Raw genomic sequence first — 24,959 nt, 5'->3', positions numbered from 1 at the left:
AGGAAACTGGAGTTGTTTAGTCTGTAGAAAAGGAAGCTGAGGAGAGACTTTGTATGGCTAAAAGGAGGTTATAGTAATGTGGGTGTTGGTCAACTCCCAAGATGCAAGCAATGGAACAAGAAGAAAATGCCTCCAGTTGTGCAAAGGGAGGTTTAGACTGGATATTAGGAAGAATTTCTTCACTGAAAGAGTTGTCAAGCACTGGAACAGGCTGCCCACGGCAGTGGTGGAGTCACCATCCCTGGAGATATTTAAAAAATGTGTAGATGTTGTACTTGGGAAGATGGTTTTGTTGGACTTGGCAGTGCTAGGCTTACAGTTGGACTCAATGATCTTGAAAGTCTTTTCCAATCTAAATTATTTTATGTTATTATAATGATCATATAGGCATTTCTGCCACAGAGCTTGTTTTTAGTGCAAAACCAGGCAGAGATCTGCTTTGACTCCTACCTCAAGATAGGAGCATAAGCACTTCTTTCATTCTTTTCTCACATTTCCACAACCTCCAGGGAAATGAGATTGTACATACAGTCCTTGGAACTAAGTAGGACTGCACAAAAGAAGGAATTAATTCATGCCACCTATTTCTTCTCCTAAAAGAAACAAATCTTACCATTCAGGCAGCTATTATAATGTAAATGAGAAATATCTCGTTTCAATATGCAAAATATCTGTTTTAAACATTTCTTGGCAATTACCATCTGAATGTTTTCATCTAAATAGGAGTTATATACTGGCAGCTCCAGCAGAAAGATAGTAACTTGTAAATTGAGAAATTAGAAAATATTCACAGATAAAGATGCCTCATCCTTCAAAAAACTTAACTTTCTAAAATATGTGTTTACCTGAAAAGCTTGTAACATCTAAATTCCCTATTGCTCCCTAATTTTTTATTCTTGTAGTTACACATACCAGTGTATTTTACTGGAAAAAAAGTACTTTAAAATTATGCTCTTCTGTCTATTGTTTGCATTGAAATATGTTACTTTCTGGACAACAATTTGTTAATGTTTCTATTATCTCTTACTTTGAAGTTTTGAGGTTAAGTTATTAAATCTATATGCTGTACTTCTGTTTATTGATTTATTCGTTTGCACTATTTCACTCTGCACAACATGATGCTAAACTTTGCATTAATTTTTCCAAAGACTATTTTCATTACTATTTCTGCCTGTTTTTTCAGTAGCTATTTAAGACTATGTTTGCATGTAACATATAACAATATCAGGGTGATTTTCAGTTTCTATTTTATTTCTTTTTACTTTTTATTTACTGTTTGTTTTGTTGGTTTTGGTTTTGTGTTTGTTTCAATGGGGGAAGAGTATTTTGAACTGAAAAAGCAGAAGACCTGCTATCAATCAATTTCTGACTGAGCTTTTCTTGTGTAAATGCCTGTGCAGCACACACTGAAGGCTGACACATAACATGTGAAGTACCTGCTTGATGTGGAATCTCAGACAGCAGAGCCCCTTCCAGCTCCACAAACCATGGCTTTGCTGCTTCTCCATTTCTTCCCATTAGAGTGCAGCCCTCTTAAAACAATGCAGGAGTTGAAACCAGATGCTTTGATTTCTTTAACATCATGTAACACAAGACCAGGAAAAAGGTTGCCTTTATCTTTCAACTCTCAAGCCACCAGAATGGCTGGTTTACACAAATGTCAATGCCAGAGGGCTTTATGTTCTTTTTGGAACAACCCTTAAGTGTGTGATTAATATATTGATTGCCAACATACAAAAAACTTTAAAAAGCCAAAATGATCTGGCTCTAGCTGCTCATTTTTTTGAGACATTAAACAGACATACACTTGCATTAGTAAGCAGGCATTTCCCAGCATCAACCTTTTGGAACCCACTCATTTAGTCTGTAAGAACAATGCCCCTCTGTTTAGTTTAACCTAGCAGACCTTGCTCCTATCTGCAGCAGAGACTGACCCCCAGTTCCCTCTTAGTCCTGGTTGCCTATCAGCTGGCACAGGGCAGCTGCAGTCAAACAAATATTTGGCTTTTAATTTCCTGCAGGTCAGGATGTTATTGTCCATGGGTAATTCCCAGTAATTCCACATCCCACATCTCCTGTGCCATGGGCAAGGAGATAGAAAAAATCCCCATGATTTCCCTTTCCTCAACCTACAACCTCCCTCTTTCCTGCTTCAGTTTGAGCAGAGTCCCCCCACCCTCACCTGTGACAGCAGAGGATGCACATGGGTGTACTCAGCGGTATGTCACACAAGGGTTCTTGTTACACGGCCACCCATCAGGCTGTGTGCAGTCAGTCAGAACAACGCTGCCATGTGGCTCTTGTCATGCTTCCCATGGGTTCTAAGGGGTGAAGTTTCTGTCACTCTGAAGGAAAAGAACTTTCTCCCTAGCAGCATCACTTAAGCACACATCTAAACTCAAAGTCTTACTTGCTGGTCTATCCCACTTTCCTGTCTATTCTATTTACCTTGCTTTGAATGCCTGGAACCTCCACACTGCAGCTGTCAAGCCTGTGCACAGACCTGAGCTCTTCTTTACATAAGCACAGGGTTTACTCTCCCTGCTAAATTAAACTCATCTTGGGTTCAAGATCTGTTTTGATGCCTATACCACACACTATGTTTCTGATCACACAGAACTCACGTGGGAAAAGTTTTGCTCCAGCCAAGCACGACTGCACCCAACCAACATCAACTGCAAGTCTGAACTGGTGCTTCCCACTTGGCAGCAGGTATGAAAGCCACAGCATCCCTGTCCTGGTTTAAGCCCAGCCAGCAACTAAGTACCACATTGCTACTGGCTCACTCCTCCTTCTACCTTCCTTGTGGGACAGTGAGGATAAACAGGAAAAAAAAATGAAACCGATGGGTTGAGATAATAAAAGTTTAATAATGAAAATAATGAACAATATAGTAATATTATTATTATTGAAATAACAAAAAAAGAGAAAGCAAAAAAAAAAAACCAAACACAAATGAACAAAACCCAACAATAAATAGTGATGCACAGTGTGATTTCTCACCACCTGCTGATTGATACCCAGCTGGATGCAAACAGCAATCGGTCCCTTCTGGGTAACTCACCCCAGTCTATATACTGGGCATGACGTGCTGTGGTACGGATTACCTCTTTGGTTAGCCTGGGTCAGGTGTTCTGTCTCCGCTTCCTTCCAGCTTCTTGTGCCCCTCTTCACTGGCACAGCATGAGACTGAGAAGTCTGTGATTGGAGTAAACATTACTCAGCAACAAATAAAAACATCGGTGTTACCAGCATTGTTCCCAGGCTGAAAGTTGAAAACACAGCACTGTACCAGCTACTAAGAAGGAGAAAAATGACTGCTACAGCTGAACCCAGGAGATTTACCTTTTCAATAATGATAATAGGATATGCACATTTTACCTGGACTCTTTTTAGCCTCACACAAACTACAGGTTACCTCATCCAATGTAACAGTCCAGTGGCTTCTGAAATGGACATATCTTGGAGCATGCTACCAGGCCAGCTAATGAAGGAAGGAGCAGGATGGAGGGTTCTGGCAGGAGAGAAAAGCTCCTTTTCCAGGGCCCAGTTTCCCCAGGAACAATGGCAAAGAAGCCACCACCTCTGGAGGGCAGGCAGCAGCTCCTCACATTGCTCCCAGGGGAGGTGGGAAACACTGCTGCCTTCCCAGGTGCAGGACGGCCTCTGTCCACTATTGGGCTGGCAAGGGAGGGATGCAGGAAGCCATGAATGCAAGAACAAATAAACAAGCTGCTGTGTTTTCAGCACAGATATTCCTCCAACTCTCTCAGGCTGACAAGTAGCGGGGTCCAAAACTGTGTCTTGTAAGGTGCAGCATTGTGCTTTAGCTTCCCTGGACTGTCTTAAGAGCATGGGTCATTTGCAGCACCAGATACAAATTCAAGGCTGCAAGATGCAAGGAGCCTGTAACATTATTTAGGATGTTATTAAGAAAGACTTCTAGGTAGAAGGCTTCCTAAGGGGATTGAGTATCCCCGGGACATGCAATAGCTGAGCAGCAGCATTGAGGATTGCACTTCTTAGTGAAGGTGCTTTAAACCAGGAGTAAAGTGAGAGACATCCCCTTAGCTGTTGTTGGCAGGAATTTCCAATTGCTTTCCCTGAGGCTGTACATCTATTTGTTTCTCTACTTGGAAATCTTTCTTGGAATAATATAATTCCGTATTATTTATACGGAGCAGATTTCTGGCACACTGCTCAATTTGAGATGGGGAAAGGGGGGAGGAAATCTAGCTAGATGTTCCTTTGATAAAAAGTAAAATATATTGTAGCTGGATACAAAGCAGATCAGGTGATTATGAAGAGGATTAATTCTGATCATTTCTGCAGCCCCAGAAATACAACAGCTTAATCCTGTTTTGATTTGAACCTTCCTAGTACTGGCTAGACCTCCTCCAAATTTTCACCAAATCAGCACAAAGATACAGGCTTATCAACACTGTACTTCAGATAGGAATGGCAAGATAATGAGCTGTTTGTGATATTAAGGTTAAAGATTTCCCCATAGTGAATGTGATACCTTAGTATTATTACTGCTTAACTTCGAGTTCATCTTCTCGTTCAGTCACATGTGATTTAAATAATTTAAATAATTTACTTATTTTACTAATAACTGTAAGTAAAAAGATCTTAGAAATTTATCTTTTTCTTTACAGTACCCTTTAATTATACCCGTAAGGTCAAATTCATAGCAGTGTTTGTCTGATTGCATTCCTGTTAAGCAGTATGCAACTAAAATGTTCAGAAACATTCTATAAAATCATCATTGTGCAAAGGTAAAGTAGCAACAAAATGCATGGAAGTGCAAATATAGGAGAAGGAACAGAGAACTGTTGGTTTTTTTAAGATTATCAGTTGTGTATCAGAAAAATGAAACGCTATTTAGCAATCAACGTTTCCAGTTGGCTGTATGTCATTCTTCAACTTCTCCAGAAATTGTGGATCCAACGACTGATCAAGGCAAGGATGTCCTTTCAGTTTCACTGCTTTCAACAGCAGCGAGACTAACTTTCTCAAGAAGTCAGACTTTTTAATTCACCTTGCTGAATAAGGGCCTCAGGGTTTCTCCCTTGACAAACCACATCATTAATCTAACTGGGTTTCTAGTGAAATAATTCTTGGGTAAGAAAACCCCCAGACACTTAGTGAAATATTTCAAACATAGCGAACTGATGTTTCCCCATCTTTTTGCTGCTCAACCACAGCCACAAATGTGAGGTCTTCAAGACAACCAGGCAGCAGGAATTAGAGAAGAAAGTAGATATGCTGTAAGTATAAAGGTCCATCAGAAAAAATGCCTCTTATAATGAATTATTTCTCTTAATGAAAACCACTTCAAATGTTCAAGCTAGTGCTCAGGTCAAAGGGTGCTGTCAGAAGTGAGATCTCACCATTCTTATGACTGCGGCAAGTAAAAGTTTTTAATTGCTACAATTATAAGAATGGACAGATTTTTCTAAATTCCTTAAAGTCCTCCTCTCTCTCTCCCCTTTCCTCCCCCCTGCCTTCATTCCCACTTCTCTCTCTCCCCACTCCCACTCCCTCCACCCACCCCCCTGTGGTACATATCTCGGTAATTGAAGCTGTATCTCTGAGGAAGTTTAAACAGAAAACGAAATTTAAAACATATTCACCATAAATTGCCACTTCTGAGAATAGTGCTGTCTGGGAATTAGAGACCATCAAAGTGGTTGATGACAAAGCCACTGCTTATTCACAAATCTTTTCACATACAACAAAGTCATTATATGAAAGTCAGTGATTTTTTTTTCTTAATAATCTTTCATTTGAACTTACAAGGATGTTTTGAATGCCAAACTGTATTCTATAGCAATATAACTTCCTGGTTCTTTTAAATTTTGAAATTTTCTAGTTCTTTTTCATTTGCTGATCTGGTTGTATTGCTAGTGTCTGCTGTCACTTTGTTCTACAGAGGCACAACTTCAGAAATGAAAGCATGTGCATGTTAAGTGACAGAAAAGAATTTCAACTCAGTGTTATTCACATTAAACCAAGCTGTACACTCTACCTGTTCACAAGATTATTACATCCTATTTAGAAAGGACAAATAAACAGCTTTATTTAACTATTCATCGGTTTGCCATGTCCCTTTCAGTAAAGATAAATGAACAAGGGTAAGTAAAAATTAACATGCTCCTAGTCCTGAAGTCCTTCCTTAGATCAATATTACATTGAATTCATAGCAGGAACAATAGGCATTTTGTTGTTTATGTTGCTGGTTTCAGGAGTACAGTAAGATTTTTCTTATGTAACTTCCTCTATGCTAGGGTGCATCTTTGGTTATACAGCTGTAAAATAAGAAACACAAAGCTAGTTAGAAGAATTGTTTTCTTACTACCTTACTAAATTTTATGAAGCTGATTAGCAAATTCTGACAAAAAAACCCGGAGAGAGACGAAGGCACACAGCTTTGCAAGTTAAGATAACACCATCAGCTTCTGGAATATGAGAACAAGCCATTCTTTAGGAAACTGGAATTTTGTTGATTTGTTGGCAACTCTGTGAGAGTGATGAAGGGAAGCACCCTGGTAAGACTGTCTCCAGTGCTAAGGGCCATCTTCCCGAGCTAGGCTAATGCTCAGAGCATCTGCGTCTCCCTTACTCCAGTATCTTTTAAGGCATCGGTTTCAAAAAGTCGGGTTTGACTCGAATAAGATTCGTATACGCACACACACATACACAGAGTCACAGGTCTGATGACACCCTTTGAACGACCGCCGCGCCCGTTCTGCGTCCCTCTGGCACCGGACGGGACAGGATGGGGACGGGGGTCTCTCGCTATCCCGCTCCAACCCCCCGGGCAGGGCCGCAGACACCCGGCTAGGCTGAGAGATTAATGGCGGAAAGAAAAGAAAGACAGTGAAAAGGAAGACGCCCGGGGGGCGAACCCTCTCAAGCAGACAGGCAAGCAGGATTGATGGATGTGCTTTGGCTCGTTCCCAGCTCAGCTGGCCCAAAAAGCCCTTTCTCCCGCGGCAGTCCTCTTGGGCTTGCCTCATGACTTATGCCGGAGAAGCACTCCCCGAAAACGAACATGAACTTTCTCTGAAGCTGAGCTTCAGGGCAGCCAGGGCAGCCGGGACAACCGGCGAGGCGAGGCTTGGCGAGGCCCTGCACTGTGAGTCCTGCGCCTCCCAGCGCCTCTGCTCCGCAGCGGCCCCCGGGGCACATCCGGTGAAACACTGTCTCGGGGGCACGGAGTACCTGGTGGGGACCATGGCGTCGGTGCCGGCCGCCCGCCCTCGGGGAAAGGGCTCCGGAGGCTCCTCGGGCCGAGGGGAACAGCAGGTCCATTCCTTTTCTCGCCAGCCCCCTCCTCCTCAGTGCCCAGAGCAGCACGGATCCCTCGCCTCGCACATCCCTCAGTGCCCAGAGCAGCCTGGAGCCCCGCCCTGGACATTTCTCAGTGCCAGGAGCAGCCTGGATCTCTTCCCCGGGCATCCCTCAGTGTCTAGGCAGCCTGAAGCTGGCATCCCGGTAGACAATGCCCGGGTCATCTGACTCACCTATCAGCCAGGCTGTCCCCTCAGAACAGCATTATGTCCTTCGTCTGCACTCCCCGCAGCTTGCGCAACCGAAGTGGTTCCCCGGGTTTCTAAGGTAGAAAGTTCACCTTTGAGGGGGGAATACAAAAAGTGTAGGTGACACAGGGAAAAGAGCACTATCCTCCATCCATTCCTGCACTAGCATGTCAAAGCAGTGCCCTACAGATGCTCCTGCGACCTCAGTACAGAGGGTCTGAGCAACCACCCCTATGCAGTCCATCTGCAGGTATGCTGAAGCGTTTTATCTCACCTTTAAGAGAAAATCGCGTGTTACTATAATAAGAGCCTCTGAAGATGCCCCCAATGCGGTTATGGGGAGGGCTATTCGCACTTGTTTTATGCAAGATTGGCTGTTGTGGAGCGATCAGGTTAGTTTTGTTTGGGGTTGGGATGCTGCGTTTGATTATTATTCATTACCTCAGTTTTCTTTTCGAACCAGTGACACAACTTCAAGTCTGAAGTTCTGGAAAGAGGTGCATGAGACATCCAAATGAGACCCGGTTATGGAATTGGAAACCTTCATTTCCGTAGGCGTTCAGGTACATACATATATGAAGCCAGCAACGATCTGAAGCCCAGCAGGAGGAAAACAACGTGTAAAGACACCATGGATAATCACAAGGGTAACCAACCAGTTTTTCTAGTGCTCCCGAAGCACCAGCATCCCAGATCTGTTCTCCGTGCCTTGTAGGGTCATGCAGCGGTGCAGGAGAATTAACTTTTGGCTTTTTCTTACACAGTCTTTTGTGGCTTGATCATCTTTCTTCAGATCGCCGACCTATCACGGGGATACACCTACAATTTCAGCCTCTGTAACCACGACGAGATACAAGAGGATCTCCTAAACGTTTTGGATCCACACATGACCTTTAAAAAAGAGGTTTGTGGTTTCTCTGGTGGCATCGGAGGGAAACTCTGGGCGGCACTGCCTCCACGATTTTACCCTTGACAGCCGGCAGCTACTTTCTGAAAATCTCGATTAGCAAGCCGGGAGTTGGCTAGTTTAGTAAACCGGTGCCTGTGAAACAGGACGGGGAAGTTATCTTCTACTCTCCTCCGGCGACCTTCCTAAAATGTGCTTCGCTGAAGCTGGGACTGGCAGGGACGGAGAGCAGGAGCCCGGGCGGCTGCTGCCAGAGCGCTATCCGACTCTTCCCGGCGCCTTGCAGACCAGTAGGACTGAAAGTCCCTTGAGTAATGATTCACCGACGCTGAAGATGTTGTCACGGTTGCAAAGGTGATGAGCGGTTTAGACGCTAATGGTCCACACGCTTAGCGGCTCTCGGGACGGCGCACCGTGCAAGCAGCCCCGCTGCGGGCCCGGAGCGCCCGGCAGCAGCCGTGCACCGGCTGTCCGCACCGCCGATGCCCGCACCCTGCACGGCGGCGGGGAAGGCGATAGGGATGTTTGTACTGGGGTATGCGAGGCGACGGCGACAGCCGTGGCTTTAACAAGCATCCCCTGTTGTTGTTTTCCTCCAGGAGCTACAACTCGATTTTCATACCTGCGAGGACGCACCTTCCCCGCCTGCTGGCCCGCAGCAGTCCGAGGTTCGCCCGGGTGCAGCGCATCCCCCGGCGGCTACGGGGAAAGAGAGAGGAGAGAAGAACAGGGGTTTGAGAGAGGGAGGAAGAAAGAGGAAAAGGGTGGGGGAAAAGGGCGAAAGAGGGAAAAAAGGGGGAGAAGAGAAATAAAGGGGAGAAAGGGAGAAAAACGGGAGAAAGCGGGGGGAAAGGAGGCCGGGATGAGCAGCGAGGGGGGGTCCCGGCAAAGTGCAGACGGGAGAGGGGTGTGAGGGCTGGCGGGGCTGGGTCCGCGGTCCGGGGTGTGATCGGCCGTTTGTCCGCAGGGCTCCCGGCGGGCGGAGCGGGCGGGCCGGCTGCTGGAGTGCGCTCTGGCGAGGGCGCGGGGCTGCGGCGACCGGCCGCCACTGTGGCCGAGCACCCTCTACGTCGTGCAGCGGCACTGCCCCGGCTACCAGCCGCCACAGGTGGGTGCGGGACCGCGTCCGGGGCTGAGGGGCCGCCGTGCCGCAGGGAGCGCCGGGGACAACAAAGGCAGCTCTGCAGCGGCGGGCGGCGGTCCGTTAACGCATGTGCGGTGGCAGGGCGGCGCAGTCGGGAGGGCGAGCGAAGGCTTGTGCGACGAGAGCAAGGCCCGGGAGCTGATGGCGGTGTGGAGAAGCTACATGAATTTGGGATAGGTGGTTTCGTATGGGGTGGCTTTTTGTTTTTTTCCCCTTCACCGAACTTTGCTGAGTATTTATTGTCCGCCGTGCAGTCGCCGCAGCGAAGTCATCCTGCGGGTTATATAATTTAGTAAACGAATGAAATAAACCAAACACCCTGGGTAGCACAGAGGCTGTTCGCGCCCCGGGGGCCGGTACACCGGGGCTGCCCGAGGCAAAAGGAAAGAGGGAAGACAGGAGAATAAAACCGAGGAGACGTGGCTGCAGAGAGCGTCTGCAGAAGCGAGCGCGGGTGACAGCTCCCTGCCCGCCACAGCGCCCTCTCCGCCGTGCAAACCCGCGTGGCGGGAGGGTGGAAAGAGAAGAGGGGAGGAGGGGCTGACTGCGGGGTGTGTGCGCACGCAGGTATGTGTGTGTGCGCGCGCGCGCGCGCGCGCGGCGGAAGCGGGGCGGAGCGCGGGGAGGAAGCCGGGGGACACGCTTCCTGCCAGGCGGACGGCGTGGAGATGGCGCGTGTGGGCTGTGGGGTGTTCGCCGGGTTCCGCGTGCTCGGCCAGTTCAGCGGCCACGTCCCACACGTCCTGCGCTATCACGGCCGGCACCGAGAGTTCTACCTGGCCACGGCCGTTGGGCGTAGCGTCCACACTTACAACGTGAGTACGCGGCCAGCGCTGCCCCGTTCCTTTCACCGGCCTGCTGCCCGCCAAGACAGTGGCTGGCCCTGGGCCGCGTCGCCGCCTTTTCTCCTCTGTGCGGAGAGGAGGCCGCCGGTAGTAGTCCTCGGCGGCGAGCGGGGCTGCCCGCGGAAAGGGAGGGAGGCGGCTGGCTACAGAGGCCAGGGTGGGTGTGCTCGGCTTTCGCGTGGCTGAGGGCCGCCCGCATGCTGAGGCTTTCCCCTTGTCGCTGGGTAAAACCGAAGCTCGCCTGTAGTTTGGATAGTTGTGAATTAGGGGGTGGGATTCTTTGGGCAATCTGCTAAATCAGTTCCGTTAGGTTCCATTAGATCGTATGAAAACTTGTAACAGATAAGCATCTTTCAAAGGTAAAAGCTCCTGGTATTAACTCACTTCTTGCTGTACAGTGGAAGCATTTTCAGATACAAACAGGACAAAACAGAATTTAGTGATTATAGTAAACAGGACAGTGCCGGCAGCCTAGATCTTCTTTCATGTGCCTTTCTGGTACGCACTTAGGGTTCACTCACTCCTGCCAGTCTTGTCCACAGACTGTGAACTAAAACAGTGATGGTTGTCACTAGGCAAAGATGACTTTAACTAAAGCAAATTTATGTGAACAGGGATGATAACGTAATGTGGTGGTAGAGAAAATAAACTAGAATCAGTAGTGGTGTGAAAACAGTTTTTCCCAAGCTCTGCAAGGTGTTTAAATATGTGCTTAGTTTCCTGTGCATTAGGGTAAAGTATATTAAGAAGCACAGCTTAGTGTTGCTGAATGGTCTTTTGGCAAATGTATTGTCCCACTCCTTTTGACTTGCTGTCTGTGGGTTTTCCTGTAGATGCTGATAAACTAAGATGGATGATTTTTCTGTCTTGTGAGGCATGCGAATTACTTCTCTAGGTTGGTTCCTGGAGTTTTGAATTTCTGTTTATAGCAAATTCATTGCAACCAATCACTAAAAATTGCCTTTTAACGTTTTCATTGCAGGTGAAGAAGCTTGGTATTGTTGCTGTGAGTAAGTATGCACAAATTGTTCATTCCAGTATTTATTTTTTTAACACATCTGACATTAGCACTTGATTCTAAACTCGGAAAATTAATTGTAGTTATGTACTAATATTTACACAGAAATATGTTGAAAAGACTTTGAGAAATATCAGATATCCACTTGGAAATAAGACTGCAGTTGCAACTGTAATTAAGTTCTCTTAGGGATATACCTTGTGAACCTCCTATCCTTGTCGTCTTCCAAGAACACCCCTAGGTCTTAAGGAGTGAGCAGTGAGTAAAGCTGAATTTCAGATCCCTTTTTTGTTGTTTTTGTGGTTATTAGAAGGACGTGTTACTGAAGGAAAATAATTACAGGAACAGAACAGGTGTGGATGGGACTAGAAGTCTTCAGGGGTTGTTAAAAATTGTTTGGACTGCTGGATACAAAGGGTATGAATTGACATCCAGTTGGCAATAGAGCATAGGACCCTAGGTGTCGACAGCACCTTCATCAACAGCCTGAGTTACAAGGCAACGTGCCTTCTTAGTAAAAATCTGCAGACAATACTACTTTAGGGGGAGTAGCTGACACCCAGAATGTCATAGCTTCATCCGCGAAGGTGTTGCAAAGCGCTAGACCTGAGCCAACAAAACCAACCAAGTTCAGCAAGAGCAAGTGCAGAATCCTGCACCTGGACAGGACAAGCCAGGAACTGACTGGCTGCATGGCATCATGCTGACTAGGGTCAGGGGCTTGAATGAGGACCAACAATGCAGTAACTGAATAAGGCAAGCCATGTACTGGGCTATGTTAGGTGTGTGGCCAGCAAATCAGGGAAAGTTGTCATTCTCTTGCATTTTGTGCTGGTGAGGCCACACTTAGACTAAGTACAATAACCAGTTAGTGTGGTTCTCCCCACTGTCACTGCACCCCTTTCCTTTCAGGCGGGATGTGAGGAACTGCAGAGTATTGGGGCCTACAGCACACAGTATGAGAAGAGACATTGCAATAACTGCATTTGATCCGTCTTGTGAAGGGAAAAGTACAGGACAACCTAGAGGCGGCCTGTTTCCTGAAGGGCAGTTACAAAGATGGTGCTGCTGAATTTGTAGTGGTAATAGTAGATGAAGTAACAAGGGGCAACAGGCACAGGTTGCAGCTTGAGAAAGTCACAGTAGCAATTAAGGAAAATGACCCTAAGTGGGAACCATATTGTAATGTAGAGCTTGAGCAGTCTCCTTCCCTGAGAACTCAGCTGGGCATAGCTGCAGTTAAACCCATGTAGTACTGGTGTTAATCCATATTTTTTGGGGAGGTTGAACTGGATGATTTGCAAAGGTCCCTTCCAGCCAGCATTTAGATGATTCAGTCAGATGCATTCTGTCTTGAAAAGTAAGATTTTTACTTGTGTATACCACAGAGTTTTATACAGACTTCATAAAGCAGAATATTTTCCATTAACAGAGCACCGGTAAACTTGAAAGTTAGTGACTGTCACACAACCAGGACTAAATTTAGAAAACCAGTGGTTACAGCTGTAAACACATTAATGTAACTTCTGTTTTCAGCTTACAAAGTCATAAAAACATTGCATATTCTGTGAAATCCTTTTCAGTGGGCTAGATCTTCTTACAGACATAATAATTTGATTTTTTGAGAAATTGTTTATGTACAAAATTGTGATACTAAAAATGAACAATGTGATTCTCGTGTAGTGACATTGGTTTACTGAACGTTACATGGTTGGTACTCCGAACTTCTTAATTGGGATGTGCCTAAAAATGTCTTGGCCTAAGTAGACTTGCATACAGCTCATGTAGAGTACTGTATGGGTGGTCTTATCTTTTGGGACCACATCAGCAGCTTCTCTGTGTGATCTGGAGCTTTGACTTTTACCATTTGAGCTAGTAAAGCAGCAGATCACAATAGTAGGTACTCTCTTAACCAGTCACAAGATGGGGAGTAAGAGATATTCTTACAGCAGTAAATTCCTGCTGTCTTTAATCAGGAAATGGGTGAAGCAGTGGGTCAGCAGCTGAACTTAGTAGGCATTGCTAGTGCTGAGACTTTCACTTACTATCTCTGTTCCCAGTCCAAGTAGGCTGTAGGACTCCGCCAGTCCACAGAAATGCTATGTTGGCATAACTTCTTTAAAAGCCCTCATGAAGCTGGTATGTGCCTTTACTTACAGTGATAATTCAGTAATATATTAAGTGTTTTTCAAAATAACCCCCTGATCTATTGATCTGATGTTGTTCTTGTTGATGTGCTGTTATTTATGGTAAAAGTGCATTAATCTGAAATACACCTTTCTCTGAGAAATTCAACTGAATGTTAGGAGAGCTTTCTTTGTGGGTCACCATGCTAAACAAATGAAGTCAGGCTTTCTCTTTTGTTATTAACCTGAAAGTTGTTCAAATTTTCTTTTCTTTGATTAACAGGTAATGCTTTGCCGCAAGACATTACATGTTTGGCAGCAGACCGCATGTTGATATTTGCTTCCTATGACAATGTTCTCCATGCTTTTGCCAGAAACAAAGAGGTTTTTATTCATTTACTTATTGCATAGTAGTACAAAACAGTTATGTTCAAGACAGTTGATTTTCCATAGATGTTTAGTATCTTTTAGACAAACAAAAACTGTAGAAGGAGGAATAAAAAACTTAAAATAGAATGCAATGGCTGACCTTTGTTTTATACATTCATTATAATAATAATAATAAAGTAGCTACTTAAAGATAAAAAATAATAAGCAGTTATTGAAAAATAATAATTCTAAATTCATATGAATTAATTACAATAAAACGAAATAATTAAAATACTTAAAAATATTTTTGTTAACAGTTTCAAATATCAGAAAATTATGTGTCTTCCACTTACAGTTGTGTGGTCTTTACATGTATTTTATTTAAATTTGTTGCTGACATGTGTAAGTTGTCTTCAAGTATTATGTTAGCATGGCATGCTATCTGAACAGCTTATATTGAAAACGTTTCTAATTTGAAATTGTAGGTGGTTCATACATATGAAGGTCACAAGGCAAGGATACACCTTCTGCAGCCCTTTGGTGATCATGTCATCTCTGTGGATGTTGACAATGTTCTTATTGTTTGGGATACACAGTCAGAAGGTGAGAGACACTTTATTTTTGTCAGTACTTTGTAGGTTAGTGTTGTTAACAGTAATGTTAATTTTTTTTTTTTTTTTTAATGTGTGTAGTCAGAAGTAGTTTATTCTTTAAAAAGAAAAAATACCCTTAAATAATAGTGCTATTTGAGCGGTAGTCTGAAGTCCTACCTCTTCAGTAATTTTTCGTTAATGGATGCTGTACCATAGAGGTGCAGGATCTCACTTACAGAGACCCAGTAAGGTTCCATATATATGTAAAAAGATATGCTTATATGGAAGTTTCATTTTAGTGTTCCAATTTCTGGTAAAGATTGTGGTACAGTAGCTTTGGCACCATCTCTGAAAACCTTGAAATTTACAAGCCTGGGTAAGACGAAATTCTTACGAATTATCTTATAATTGTGTCAGCATCTTCTCATGCAGTTGTAAAGTGCCTTAGGAAATCGTGCCTCAGTGCCCTGAAGTTTTTTCTTCAGAAAGCATTCTCATTGGTGTGACCAGTGTCATTTCCTGGATGCTGAGTCTTGAAAGTGGCTGCAGACAGGCTTTAGAGATTTGAAGTTGCTATGACAAACAAAAGGCATGCTAATCACTTGAGGTGTTTTGCTCAGGCAGGAGCAGTCATCCTTCAGAAAGATACAGATCATTGCAGTTTTGCCAAATCATTGTGTTAGGTAGGCTTATAGGGAAAAAATATATCTTCAAGCCAACAGATGTTACAGTGTAAAGAAGTTTAGCCTGCCCTGTTATGCATTACCTAATCCTTTAATGCAGGAAACACCAGTGGCTTTGTACAGCGTAAACATCAGTTCTGCCTTTACATTTGTGAAGGGGTGACAAACCTGTGGTTTTGTAGGGGTTAGCAACACTAACATTGTTCCTTACTTTTTTGCAGAGCAGTATCTTGAAGTGGATTTCGATAAGGCCACTTTTGCAGTTTCTGCAGTTCTGCATCCCAGCACCTATTTGAATAAAATTCTCCTTGGGAGTGAACAAGGGAGCTTGCAGCTGTGGAATATAAGATCCAAGTAAGATTCTTAATAACCTAGATACAGTTCATGCTCCAAGTATTTTCATATGCAAAAAATAATACTTTTTAAGTACATGGAATCTTTTACTGTGTTTTTTGGCCCAGGTTTTCAGTTGGTCTGTCTCCAGGAACACCTACTGCTGCTTCTCCCTGAATTCTGATGCCTTTCAAGTTGTGTGGTGTTTACTCTTCCTGCAAAATGTCAGGGGTTGTTCAGGATTGGTTTTGTTTGGGGTTTTTTTAATTGCTTTTAAATTATTATTATTTCTTGGAATGGCATAGCTTTCCCTTGAAAATAATCAGAATAATAGTAAAATGCATGTTCAGGCCTTCTGCCTTCCTTCTTCCAAGCTTAGTTGTTTGGCTGTTTTGGGTCCAAGGAAATGCTGCCAGGTAGTGTGGAGGTAATTGATCCTTGTATTCAAATAAGAGATGTGTAGGCATGTAGCTGTCTCTGAGTATCTCCCGGTAGAGCACCACCCATAATGGCAGTATTTCATGACTTCCATTGTCAGATGTTTTTCTGACTTGTAAAAGTTACAGCTACAGAGAACTTCCTTGCATGTTAATGTATGTACTGCAAATAGGTGTTAACTCAGCTTGCATAATTCAGTGTTTTAATCTCATTGCTATAATCTCTCCCTGATACAGCTGCTATTTTTTTTTTGTTTGTTTGTTTCATATTCTAATGTTTTGGAGATGCTATATATGCTATATAGGAATAACCTAAAAATACAGAAAAGTTAAATGTATTGATAGTGCTCTTACATCTTTTCAATGCCTGTCACAGCAACTGAGATGCAATATATCCTAGGTGATGAAAAGTCTTCATTAGATGGATTAGTTTCTCTTTTAATTGTGTAAAAACTGATGGAACTTTTACTACTCTTTTGGCAATGTCGCTGTGTTAAGCAGTATCTATATTTGACTATGTGTTTCCTGTACAGAGTATGTTATAGATAGGTGTGGGCCAAATTAGGCAAAAAAATAAATAGGAGTATCAAAGGGGAAGTTTTATGGTCTCTGGCAAGAAAGGAAAGTGAGAGGTGGTAACACGTGGCTGCTGGCAGTTTTTTAAGAATGGCAACCTGTAACTGTGGTAATGGAATACTTTTTTAATCACTTCAATACTGTGTCCATAATTTCACCCTTAATAAGTACTGCATGACTGCCTTGTCAGTGAACAGTTATGCTTCATGTTTCGGCTGTCACTGTTTCTAAAAGAAACAAGGTGCTTGTAATATGAGTTAGTGTCTTCATTTAGGGAACTTAGTCTGCAAGTGAAGGATTTGTTTGTAATAGAAGTTGGACCTGGCTTTATGTCATGATGTTAATAATTCTGAAAGGGTGTGTTCAGAGCAGAAATGCACGGGAAGCAACTGACATAGAAGGGTCTTCCTCCCTTTTTATGTTATGTCATTATGTCATCTTTGTGGTATTAATACATGACGCTAACTTTTTCCAATAAAAATTAACCATAAGTTTTATTCTTCACCTTATTTATTAGTATCAGAGTTCTGTAACTTATTTATAAGGACAGAAAGCTTATGTACTTTTCCTGTATAAGTGCATATAAAGCAGCCATTTTGTTGTAGGGAAAAAAAAAGTTGATGTATGTTTCTTGTGTGTTTGTTTTCCAGCAAACTCTTATATTCCTTTCCAGGATGGCACTTTGCAGTCACTACCCTTGAACAAGTTAGTATTTTTGGTATCTTATTTTCTTACATAACTGGTCAAGAATAGAAGGCAAAATATCATTATTTAAAATTTTAAAATTATAGCAATAAATATGACTTACATTCAGGTAATTTTAATAACCCTCTCTTGAGGCATTTTACTCATTGAAGAGGGGTAGACTTGAAGGCTTATTATCTGCCCTTCCTCTGTCTCTAGTTTTGTTGTATTTAGCATCTTAATTGTTTTGTGTTCATAACATCTGTAGTCTATTCACTTGATGTAGTGAATTCACAGAAACAGTTGGTTTGCAAGATGCCTGTGTATCATGTAACTTCTGTTGCACTGGTAGTTTTTTGCTTAATTTATTTTGCTTTGAAGGTTAATAAAATGTAGATTTTGCTGATTAAATGAAAGGTGTTATAATTGTATTTACTGTATATTTGTATATATAAAAATGAATTAAAATTGACTGGTAGCATTGATCACAGCTTTGAAAATGGTTTGCAGTTATCCGGAATAAAACTTGTAAATGCAGGGTTTCTTGCAGGGTGACTGATAGTCTACGAGAACTGAAAATGTAAAGTGGGGTGTTTTCAAAGGAGTTCCAGCTTCTGGAAACAGAATTGTTTCAGCCAGCAGAGACTTTAACACAAAATCTTTCATCTCTCATTTTTTGTTTAGGTCTGTCATGTGTTCAGTCGTGTATTAAGGTGATGTACATAGAAGTTCTTGTACAAGATTATTTATTTGGTTTTTTTGCTGTTTGTCCTAGACTTAGGGTACATTGTTTCATATGTATTGATATCGGTAGTGTAGCAACAAGCCTTTTCTTTTTCATTTCAGTTGCTTTGTTATTTTTCTTGCAGGCTCCAGCAGTGGATGTTGTTGCAGTTGGTCTTGTATCTGGTCATATCATTATACATAATATTAAGTTTGATGAAACTCTGATGAAATTTCAACAAGACTGGGGTCGCATCACAGCAATATCTTTTCGTACAGGTAAGTTATAGCATTTTTAGTGAAAATTTATATAAAATCACTAAAACTAAGTGTAAAGTATGAAATTATGTTCTCATAAGCATTTCAGAATAAAAATTTGGGCTGAGAGTTTTAGTTTTCAAAGGCTGCAGATAATCTAGAGAAGTTGCCTATAAGTAAGGGAGATCATGCATCTTCATCATACTGGCTGTTTGTATAGTATTTTCTTGTGTACTGACTAGTGCACAGGAAGTATGACATACAGTACTCTAATTACATCTTTTCTAATCTTCTCTTCCTGTCTTTATATTTACAAAATTTAGTGTAAATGTTACTGGATTGTTTTGAACATTTGTACTCATTTTAGTCTTTGAGTATGTTTCTGAAATTTATTTTTGCTCTTAATTGAAAAGCTCAAGAGTATTTAAAAAAGGGACTGATAACTTCCAGAGTCATGACACAGTACCACTCACGTCCTGAGGCATGTAGGCTAAGAAGCCTGGGGAAGCATCTTGGTTATAGAGTAACTTTTAAAAATAGTACAGGTAAAATACCCCTTGTGCTTCCAAGCAAAACCTGTAGCACCATCTGCTAGATTTAGATGTATTTGTTGTTAAATGGTTAAAAGAAAAAAAAATCCTGTTTTTATTATCTGTGAACTTTTGTTTCTTTTCTGCTTGAAATACTGGAACAGATCACTTAAAACATACTTTTAGAATCAGCTTGAGATTTTTTTTTTCCTTGTGATTGTATTTTTTTCTTGTGTCAGTTTTAAGATGTGAGAAGTCAGCAAGGATGAGCTGAATGTCAGTAAGCAAACCTTTTGAACTTTGTTATTCTTGAGCAGATGGACACCCAGTAATGGCAGCTGGTAGCCCAGTTGGGCACATTGCTTTGTGGGATCTAGAAGAGAAGAAGCTAATGTGTCAGATGCAAGATGCCCATTCCACAGCAATAGCTGGTATGTCGTTTGTCCCTGGAGAGCCACTGCTTATTACTAATGGTGCTGATAATGCTATACAGGTAAGTTACAACAGCTGCTCCTATCTGCTGTTACGTTTTTCTGGTAGTCCTCCAAAGTGTAAATGTTCAGTTTGGATTGAAGCAGTTGTGAAAAACATACAAGAGAACTCAAGATCCTGAAGTTGCTGGCTGTCAGTTGATCTGTAGTAGGGCAGTTTAAATATTTGCTACGATGATGTCATTGCTTCATTTACTGCTTTGTGATAGCCTTGAAGAACAAAGCTTTGAATCCACTTTTCCAGAACCACACTTTGCATCCTGGCACACTGTCTTAAATCTTGATCTGTTTGCTTTTTTGTTTTGTTTTGTTTTGTTTTGTTTTTTTTTTTTCAAATGTTCTGGTTCATGAGCAGTTGCTGTTGATAAGTCCCTTGTGCTGCATGTCCACTGATGCCATTAACCTTTGGTGAAGGGACAGAATGAACAGTGGGAAACATTCAGCTGCTGTGGTAGGAAACCTCCAGAGTTTTTTAGGATCAAGGATGAAAGCCAATGTGTGAAGTTTGCTTCACCAGCTCCCACCTAAGCCTGTTCCACTGCCAAGAGTAATAATTACTGGCAGGACAATTTTTATCAGCTTTGTTTTTCTGCTCTTTTTTTGTGAGACAGGTGTGGATTTTTGATGGCCCTGGTGGTACAGGACGTGTCTTGAGAAGCCGGATGGGGCATAGTGCGCCACCAACAAAAATCAGATACCATGGGCAAAACGGAGAGCAAATTCTTAGTGCAGGTATGAATTCTCAGTCTTCAGTCTGATTTCCTGCATGCAAAGCTAATTGTCTTTGTTTTACTAATACAGTAGACTATCTTCTGTGTTACGTATGTGTATTTATGAAAAGTAGTAAGTGATCAGTGTAGATGGTATCAGTTATTACTGTATCAAACTGTTTCACAGTTCCCCTAGAGGATTATCAGCGGGTAGGTTGAAGAGGAATTTTAAGCAGAAGAGTTTATGAGCTGCTTTTGTCATCCATTTGCATATGCTTGATGAATCAAAGTTGTTTCATTATCTCCTAAGGAGCTATCAGCTGGTCAAAATTAAAACCTGTAAGAGCAAGGGAAATTCTGTTGTGACAGGGAAAAAACAAGCAGCATAATGCAGTTAGTAACTTAGAGGAGACACTCCACCTTTCCCACTAATTTAAGCTTTTTGAGTTGCAGTGTCTTTGTAATCTGTTACAGCTCAGTTATGTCTACATACTCTAAATGTTGCTTGTTACCAAGATTTTAACCTAAAAGTGTAAAAATGTGTGACTACCCTTCCTTAGAAACTAGCATATTTAAAAATCTATAAGTAGATGCCTTTGGAAATTAAGTACTAGATCAGATGGTTTTGTGGCCGAGAACCACTTCTGTAATGGACTAATAGAGACTCTTCATCTAATCTCTAATTACTCTGAAGTAATGAAATTTTCTGCATGGGTAACTTTGAAAACATAACATTTTGATGAATGTTACACCTAATACAGCACAACAATACACTGTACTAAAACTATTTGTGCTAAAATTATTTTCTGGTCTCCCAGCTGGTAATTTGGATTTAATTAACTGCTTACTTTACAGTAATTCAGCTCACACCAGATGAACCACAGGAACAGTAAAGAATTGCGTAGCAAATCCTTACGTTTGTTTTAGCCCTTCAGTGCTTTGTTAACTGTACTGGAAAATGGAGAGAGCAGAGGCAGCCGCTAAAGTGAAAAAGGTCTCAGGTTTTGAGATCTGATATATTTGCAGTGCAAGGAGACTATCTCTCTACATTCTTTTCTGAACCAGTGGTAAAACTTTACAACAGAAATGAGCTAGCAATACTGTGGATTGCCTTCCAAGTGTCCCTTGTTTCCTTAAGACAGGCATCTCCACAAATTAACTTTGTGAAATTTCACCAGTGTCACTGGCTTTCACTGAGCTTAACATTTCTTCCAGTTCCCAGTATACACATTCTGCCTTACTTCTGTATCATAGAAATAAGGAAAGGATGATTGAATAGTATAATTGTTAAATTGTCTTTCAAGTTATTTTAAGTTCACTTTTATTAGTTTTTTGTTTCCTTATTTGTTTGGCATGGTAAAAAATGTTTTGTGGTTCTCCTGATTAGAAAAAATCATCTCTGCGTTTAATTTTACATGTGTTGTGCAGTTTTATTTTCTTTTAGTTTCTGGTTCTGCCTTGTCCACATTTCCCCCACGAAGTGCATCTGTTTTCCAGTTTCAAATTTGAGCCTTCTGTCCCTTTATTAAGTTAAATTCCTATTAGTTCTGTGAGCATTGTTCTCTGGGTAGAGGAGAGAAGTTCCATTAGTATCCTGGTTTACAGGAAGGATGGACAGCACATTTTTGCTAGGGTTAGCTTACTGGCTAACCTAGTTGAAGTTCTTAACCAGCCACAGCATATGTTTGTTTGACAAAACATAAAGGATGGGATATTGTAGTTGGTGAAGAAGTGTATGGGCTCATGGGAAAGCTTCAGAAGTACTATGGAGATACTTGAAGATTTTGATCATAAAAAACTGGGAACAGCTAGATATTGTGGTGGAGAAAGGAGAGGGGTCAGAGAAATTGTACATGGAGATGATGTCCATGAAAGAGGTGTCATTTTGATCATGTGCAAGGCAAAATAGTATGAATGGGATATAGACCATAAAAAAAATCTACTCCATTACTTCCACTGTTTGTAATGTGTTTGTATTTTAACTCAGACCAGGAGTTTTAGTAAATACTTTATTGTGGTGTTTGAGGTTCCTGAGTGCAGGTATTCTACTTTACTTGCTCAGTTGGCTTATGAGTAAACAGAAAGTTGATTTTTGCCCATCACAGCTATCTGCTGATATCTTGACAGGTCAAGATGGAACATTGCAGTCTTTTTCAACAGTGCATGAAAAGTTCAATAAAAGTTTAGGACGCGGTAAGTATTTCAGTGAAAGTACATATATTGGTGAAAGAAACCCTGAAAAATACTTACGTAAACAGGAGCTAAAACGTTAGGTAGGCCTTATTTTCACTTTCTGTTGTATGAAGACTGTTCACCTCAGTTGTTCTGCAAACTCAGTCCTTCCTGATGTATTTAAAGTGTGCTCTCAGATTTGTTTATACTTAAAAGTAATTTCTGTAGCTTGACAATGTATATTCTTTCACTGTGGGAAACACTGGGCATGAGTTTTGTAATAAAAATGTGTAAAGCAGTAGCTGACATTTCAGCATGTGCAATTACAACTTTTTACCCCATTTCCCTCCTACTCAGTTGACTAAATTATTAGTTCATTTGTATTTCTTGACTTTAGTTTCTTTGACTTAATGTAGAGTTTAATTTAAAAAACACATCTTCCACAAAATGCTACGTTTAAGGGACATAATTTCTTGTACAGTTCAGAAAATAAGACTCAAAGACTGAGATTTTTATTTTCAAATATCTATATATTGATATCTCTGTATTTATTTTTAGATTTGAATAGACAGATGTATATTAATAGATTGTGTATATATATGTATATATCCTTGACCATAAATGTGAAATTTCTGACTTTGGTTAAGCCATGATATTTAGTTATTGAAACGGCTGAGTATTACTTATTGCTTTATATAGTCACATCTTCGTGACTATGGTTTTAGCTGTGAGGGGGGGAGGCTCTACTTCAAGATGTTGGCACAGGATTCTGGAACAAACTGATTGAGTAATACATATGTGAATACAATTGGCTCAGCATCACATAAATTTTGACAGGAAGTCTTATTAATATTAACTCTTCAAACCCTAGGTAACAGCAATACTGAATCAATGTAAGCCAAATTTATCTAAGTTTAATAGGAACTTCATATTTGTTAGACAATCCTTTTTAAACTATTATTCTCAGATCTAGCCATGAGATTGAGACACATAACTTTTATTATTATTATTTTAAGGTTCAATTAACAAAAAGAAATCAAAAAAGAAAGGTCTTAAGCTTGATACAATGGCACTTCCACCGATTACAGTCTTTGCTTCAGGTAAGTAGTCTGTGAAATACATTACAGAGCTGAAAGTGGCTTCATTTTGTCTTTTAACCCTCAAGAAACTACTGTTTTGAAAGCCTGTGCTGTATCAAGATGAGATTGAGATTCTGTGGCCTCTCATGAGCTGTTGAGTGACAGTTTAAAATGACATTTTACTTGGTAAATTTTTCTGTTATTTTAGAAAAGGGCATTTTATTTCAAATGTCTAACTGGCTCTTGGCTTGAAAATATCCAGCATGGGAGCCAGAATCTTCTGGTGTACATATTATGCCAGGCTGGAGAACCAGCAGTTGTGGAGGTTGAAGATTTTTGTCAATTAAAGATATCTTGGGGTGGTTGATTTTGATTCTTGAGTTTCTTTATGTGAGTCTTTTTTCAAAGTCAAATTTCTGGCTTTTTAAAGAAAAATTACTCTGTTCGTTTGTAATTAAGTATGCAAATATGAGCCTAGCTTTCTGAATAAGAATTGCAATTATCTTTGCTTCATCAAAATTCTTTAAATTAATGACCTCCTCTTCAGGTTTGAAGTCTGTTTTGTCCTAAGTGTAGCTATTATTTTGTCTTTGGAGCATGGTTGATTTTTTCATATGTTGAAAGGTTTGTATTTACAATTTTGCTCAGCTGTTTGACTACATGCAGTATTTATGTTTGGAGACTTCAGTGATATAGACTATCTGTATGTACTTTGCAAATATATGGGTGTGTGTATATATGTATGTATGCACTTCTAAAACTAGTATTCGATCTACCTGATTAAGGTAGTAGAATTACCTTAAATTCTACTTCTACTACTTTAAGGTAAAAATGTTTGTGATTTTGTTAGCATTTTAGTTACACTAGCAAATGCACAATGGTTTGCCTGGTGGTTTTTCTGGATTGTAGTCTATTGACTGTCCAAGAAGAACAGTAAATATGAACTAGTTTGTCTAAAGGCAGTGCAGAATATCAGAAGAGCTTATTTGACTTTACAATGATTGTTTGTAAAAGAAATATATGTTATGTTGCAGAAGTTGCACATCAGAGTGACTGGGATGGTATTGTTGCCTGCCATCAAGGGTATATAACGTGTACAACTTGGAACTATCAGAAAACTTCCATGGGAGCTCATAAACTGAAGCCAGAAGAATTTAGCAAACATAAACCTATTGATGTATATGCAACAGTAAGTTTATTTAGGATAATGTTTCTTCAGCATTACAATATATGCTATTTTGTTAGCTATTTGTACAAAAGTAATATTTAGAATGAAAAAGCACAACCTAGACATGTTTTAGTTGATTTGCAAAGTGCTTTCTGCCACCTCATTGTGTCCTACTTGCTGTTTTGTAATACATATGGTCTTAATAAAAATGCTGCATATGCATTTTTTTCTTTAAACATGCAGATTAATTGCAGATTTTATTTTCTGATTCAGATAGGTGGTTGGTGTTTACCTTTAATCTGTCATAGTCATATACAGTTGAATATATGCCAGTGATGATAAATGTGCTCTGTGAATGCAGATTGTGGAAGATACTATTTGTTATTATTAGATATGACTTCTGATGGATGTCGCTAAGGCAGTATTTTGTTAGCCTGCATATGTGTACAGTGCCACATATGTTACTTGTTGACTACCTGTTGATTTTAAGAGCCCCTCTCTGGACTATTTTGAGAGGTAATCTGTTTTGTTCTGTGCAGTTTTCCTTGAAGTCTAATAAAAACTTACTA

At 41.1% G+C, this 24,959-nt stretch overlaps 1 protein-coding gene across 1 annotated transcript in view; it reads left to right on the top strand.

Annotated features, from left to right (window-relative positions):
• Positions 1-10,263: 10,263 nt before the first annotated feature.
• The window catches only part of WDR36 (WD repeat domain 36), a gene marked incomplete at its 5' end in the record, with an annotated part of 30,674 nt that continues 15,978 nt past the window's right edge, over positions 10,264-24,959 (top strand). The window contains 12 exons of the mRNA XM_080638220.1: positions 10,264-10,410; positions 11,423-11,450; positions 13,868-13,968; positions 14,439-14,556; positions 15,451-15,583; positions 17,226-17,280; positions 18,129-18,261; positions 19,088-19,263; positions 19,873-19,993; positions 22,099-22,164; positions 23,160-23,243; positions 24,257-24,411. Coding sequence (XP_080494346.1) covers positions 10,264-10,410; positions 11,423-11,450; positions 13,868-13,968; positions 14,439-14,556; positions 15,451-15,583; positions 17,226-17,280; positions 18,129-18,261; positions 19,088-19,263; positions 19,873-19,993; positions 22,099-22,164; positions 23,160-23,243; positions 24,257-24,411 — 1,317 coding nt within the window. The remainder of the gene's footprint in view (positions 10,411-11,422; positions 11,451-13,867; positions 13,969-14,438; positions 14,557-15,450; positions 15,584-17,225; positions 17,281-18,128; positions 18,262-19,087; positions 19,264-19,872; positions 19,994-22,098; positions 22,165-23,159; positions 23,244-24,256; positions 24,412-24,959) is intronic.

Source organism: Psittacula echo (genome assembly GCF_963264785.1).
Source record: "Psittacula echo genome assembly, chromosome: Z".
Classification (NCBI taxonomy): Eukaryota; Metazoa; Chordata; class Aves; order Psittaciformes; family Psittacidae; genus Psittacula; species Psittacula echo.
Note: the sequence above shows the minus strand (reverse complement) of the source record. Positions and strands in the feature narration are given on the sequence as shown.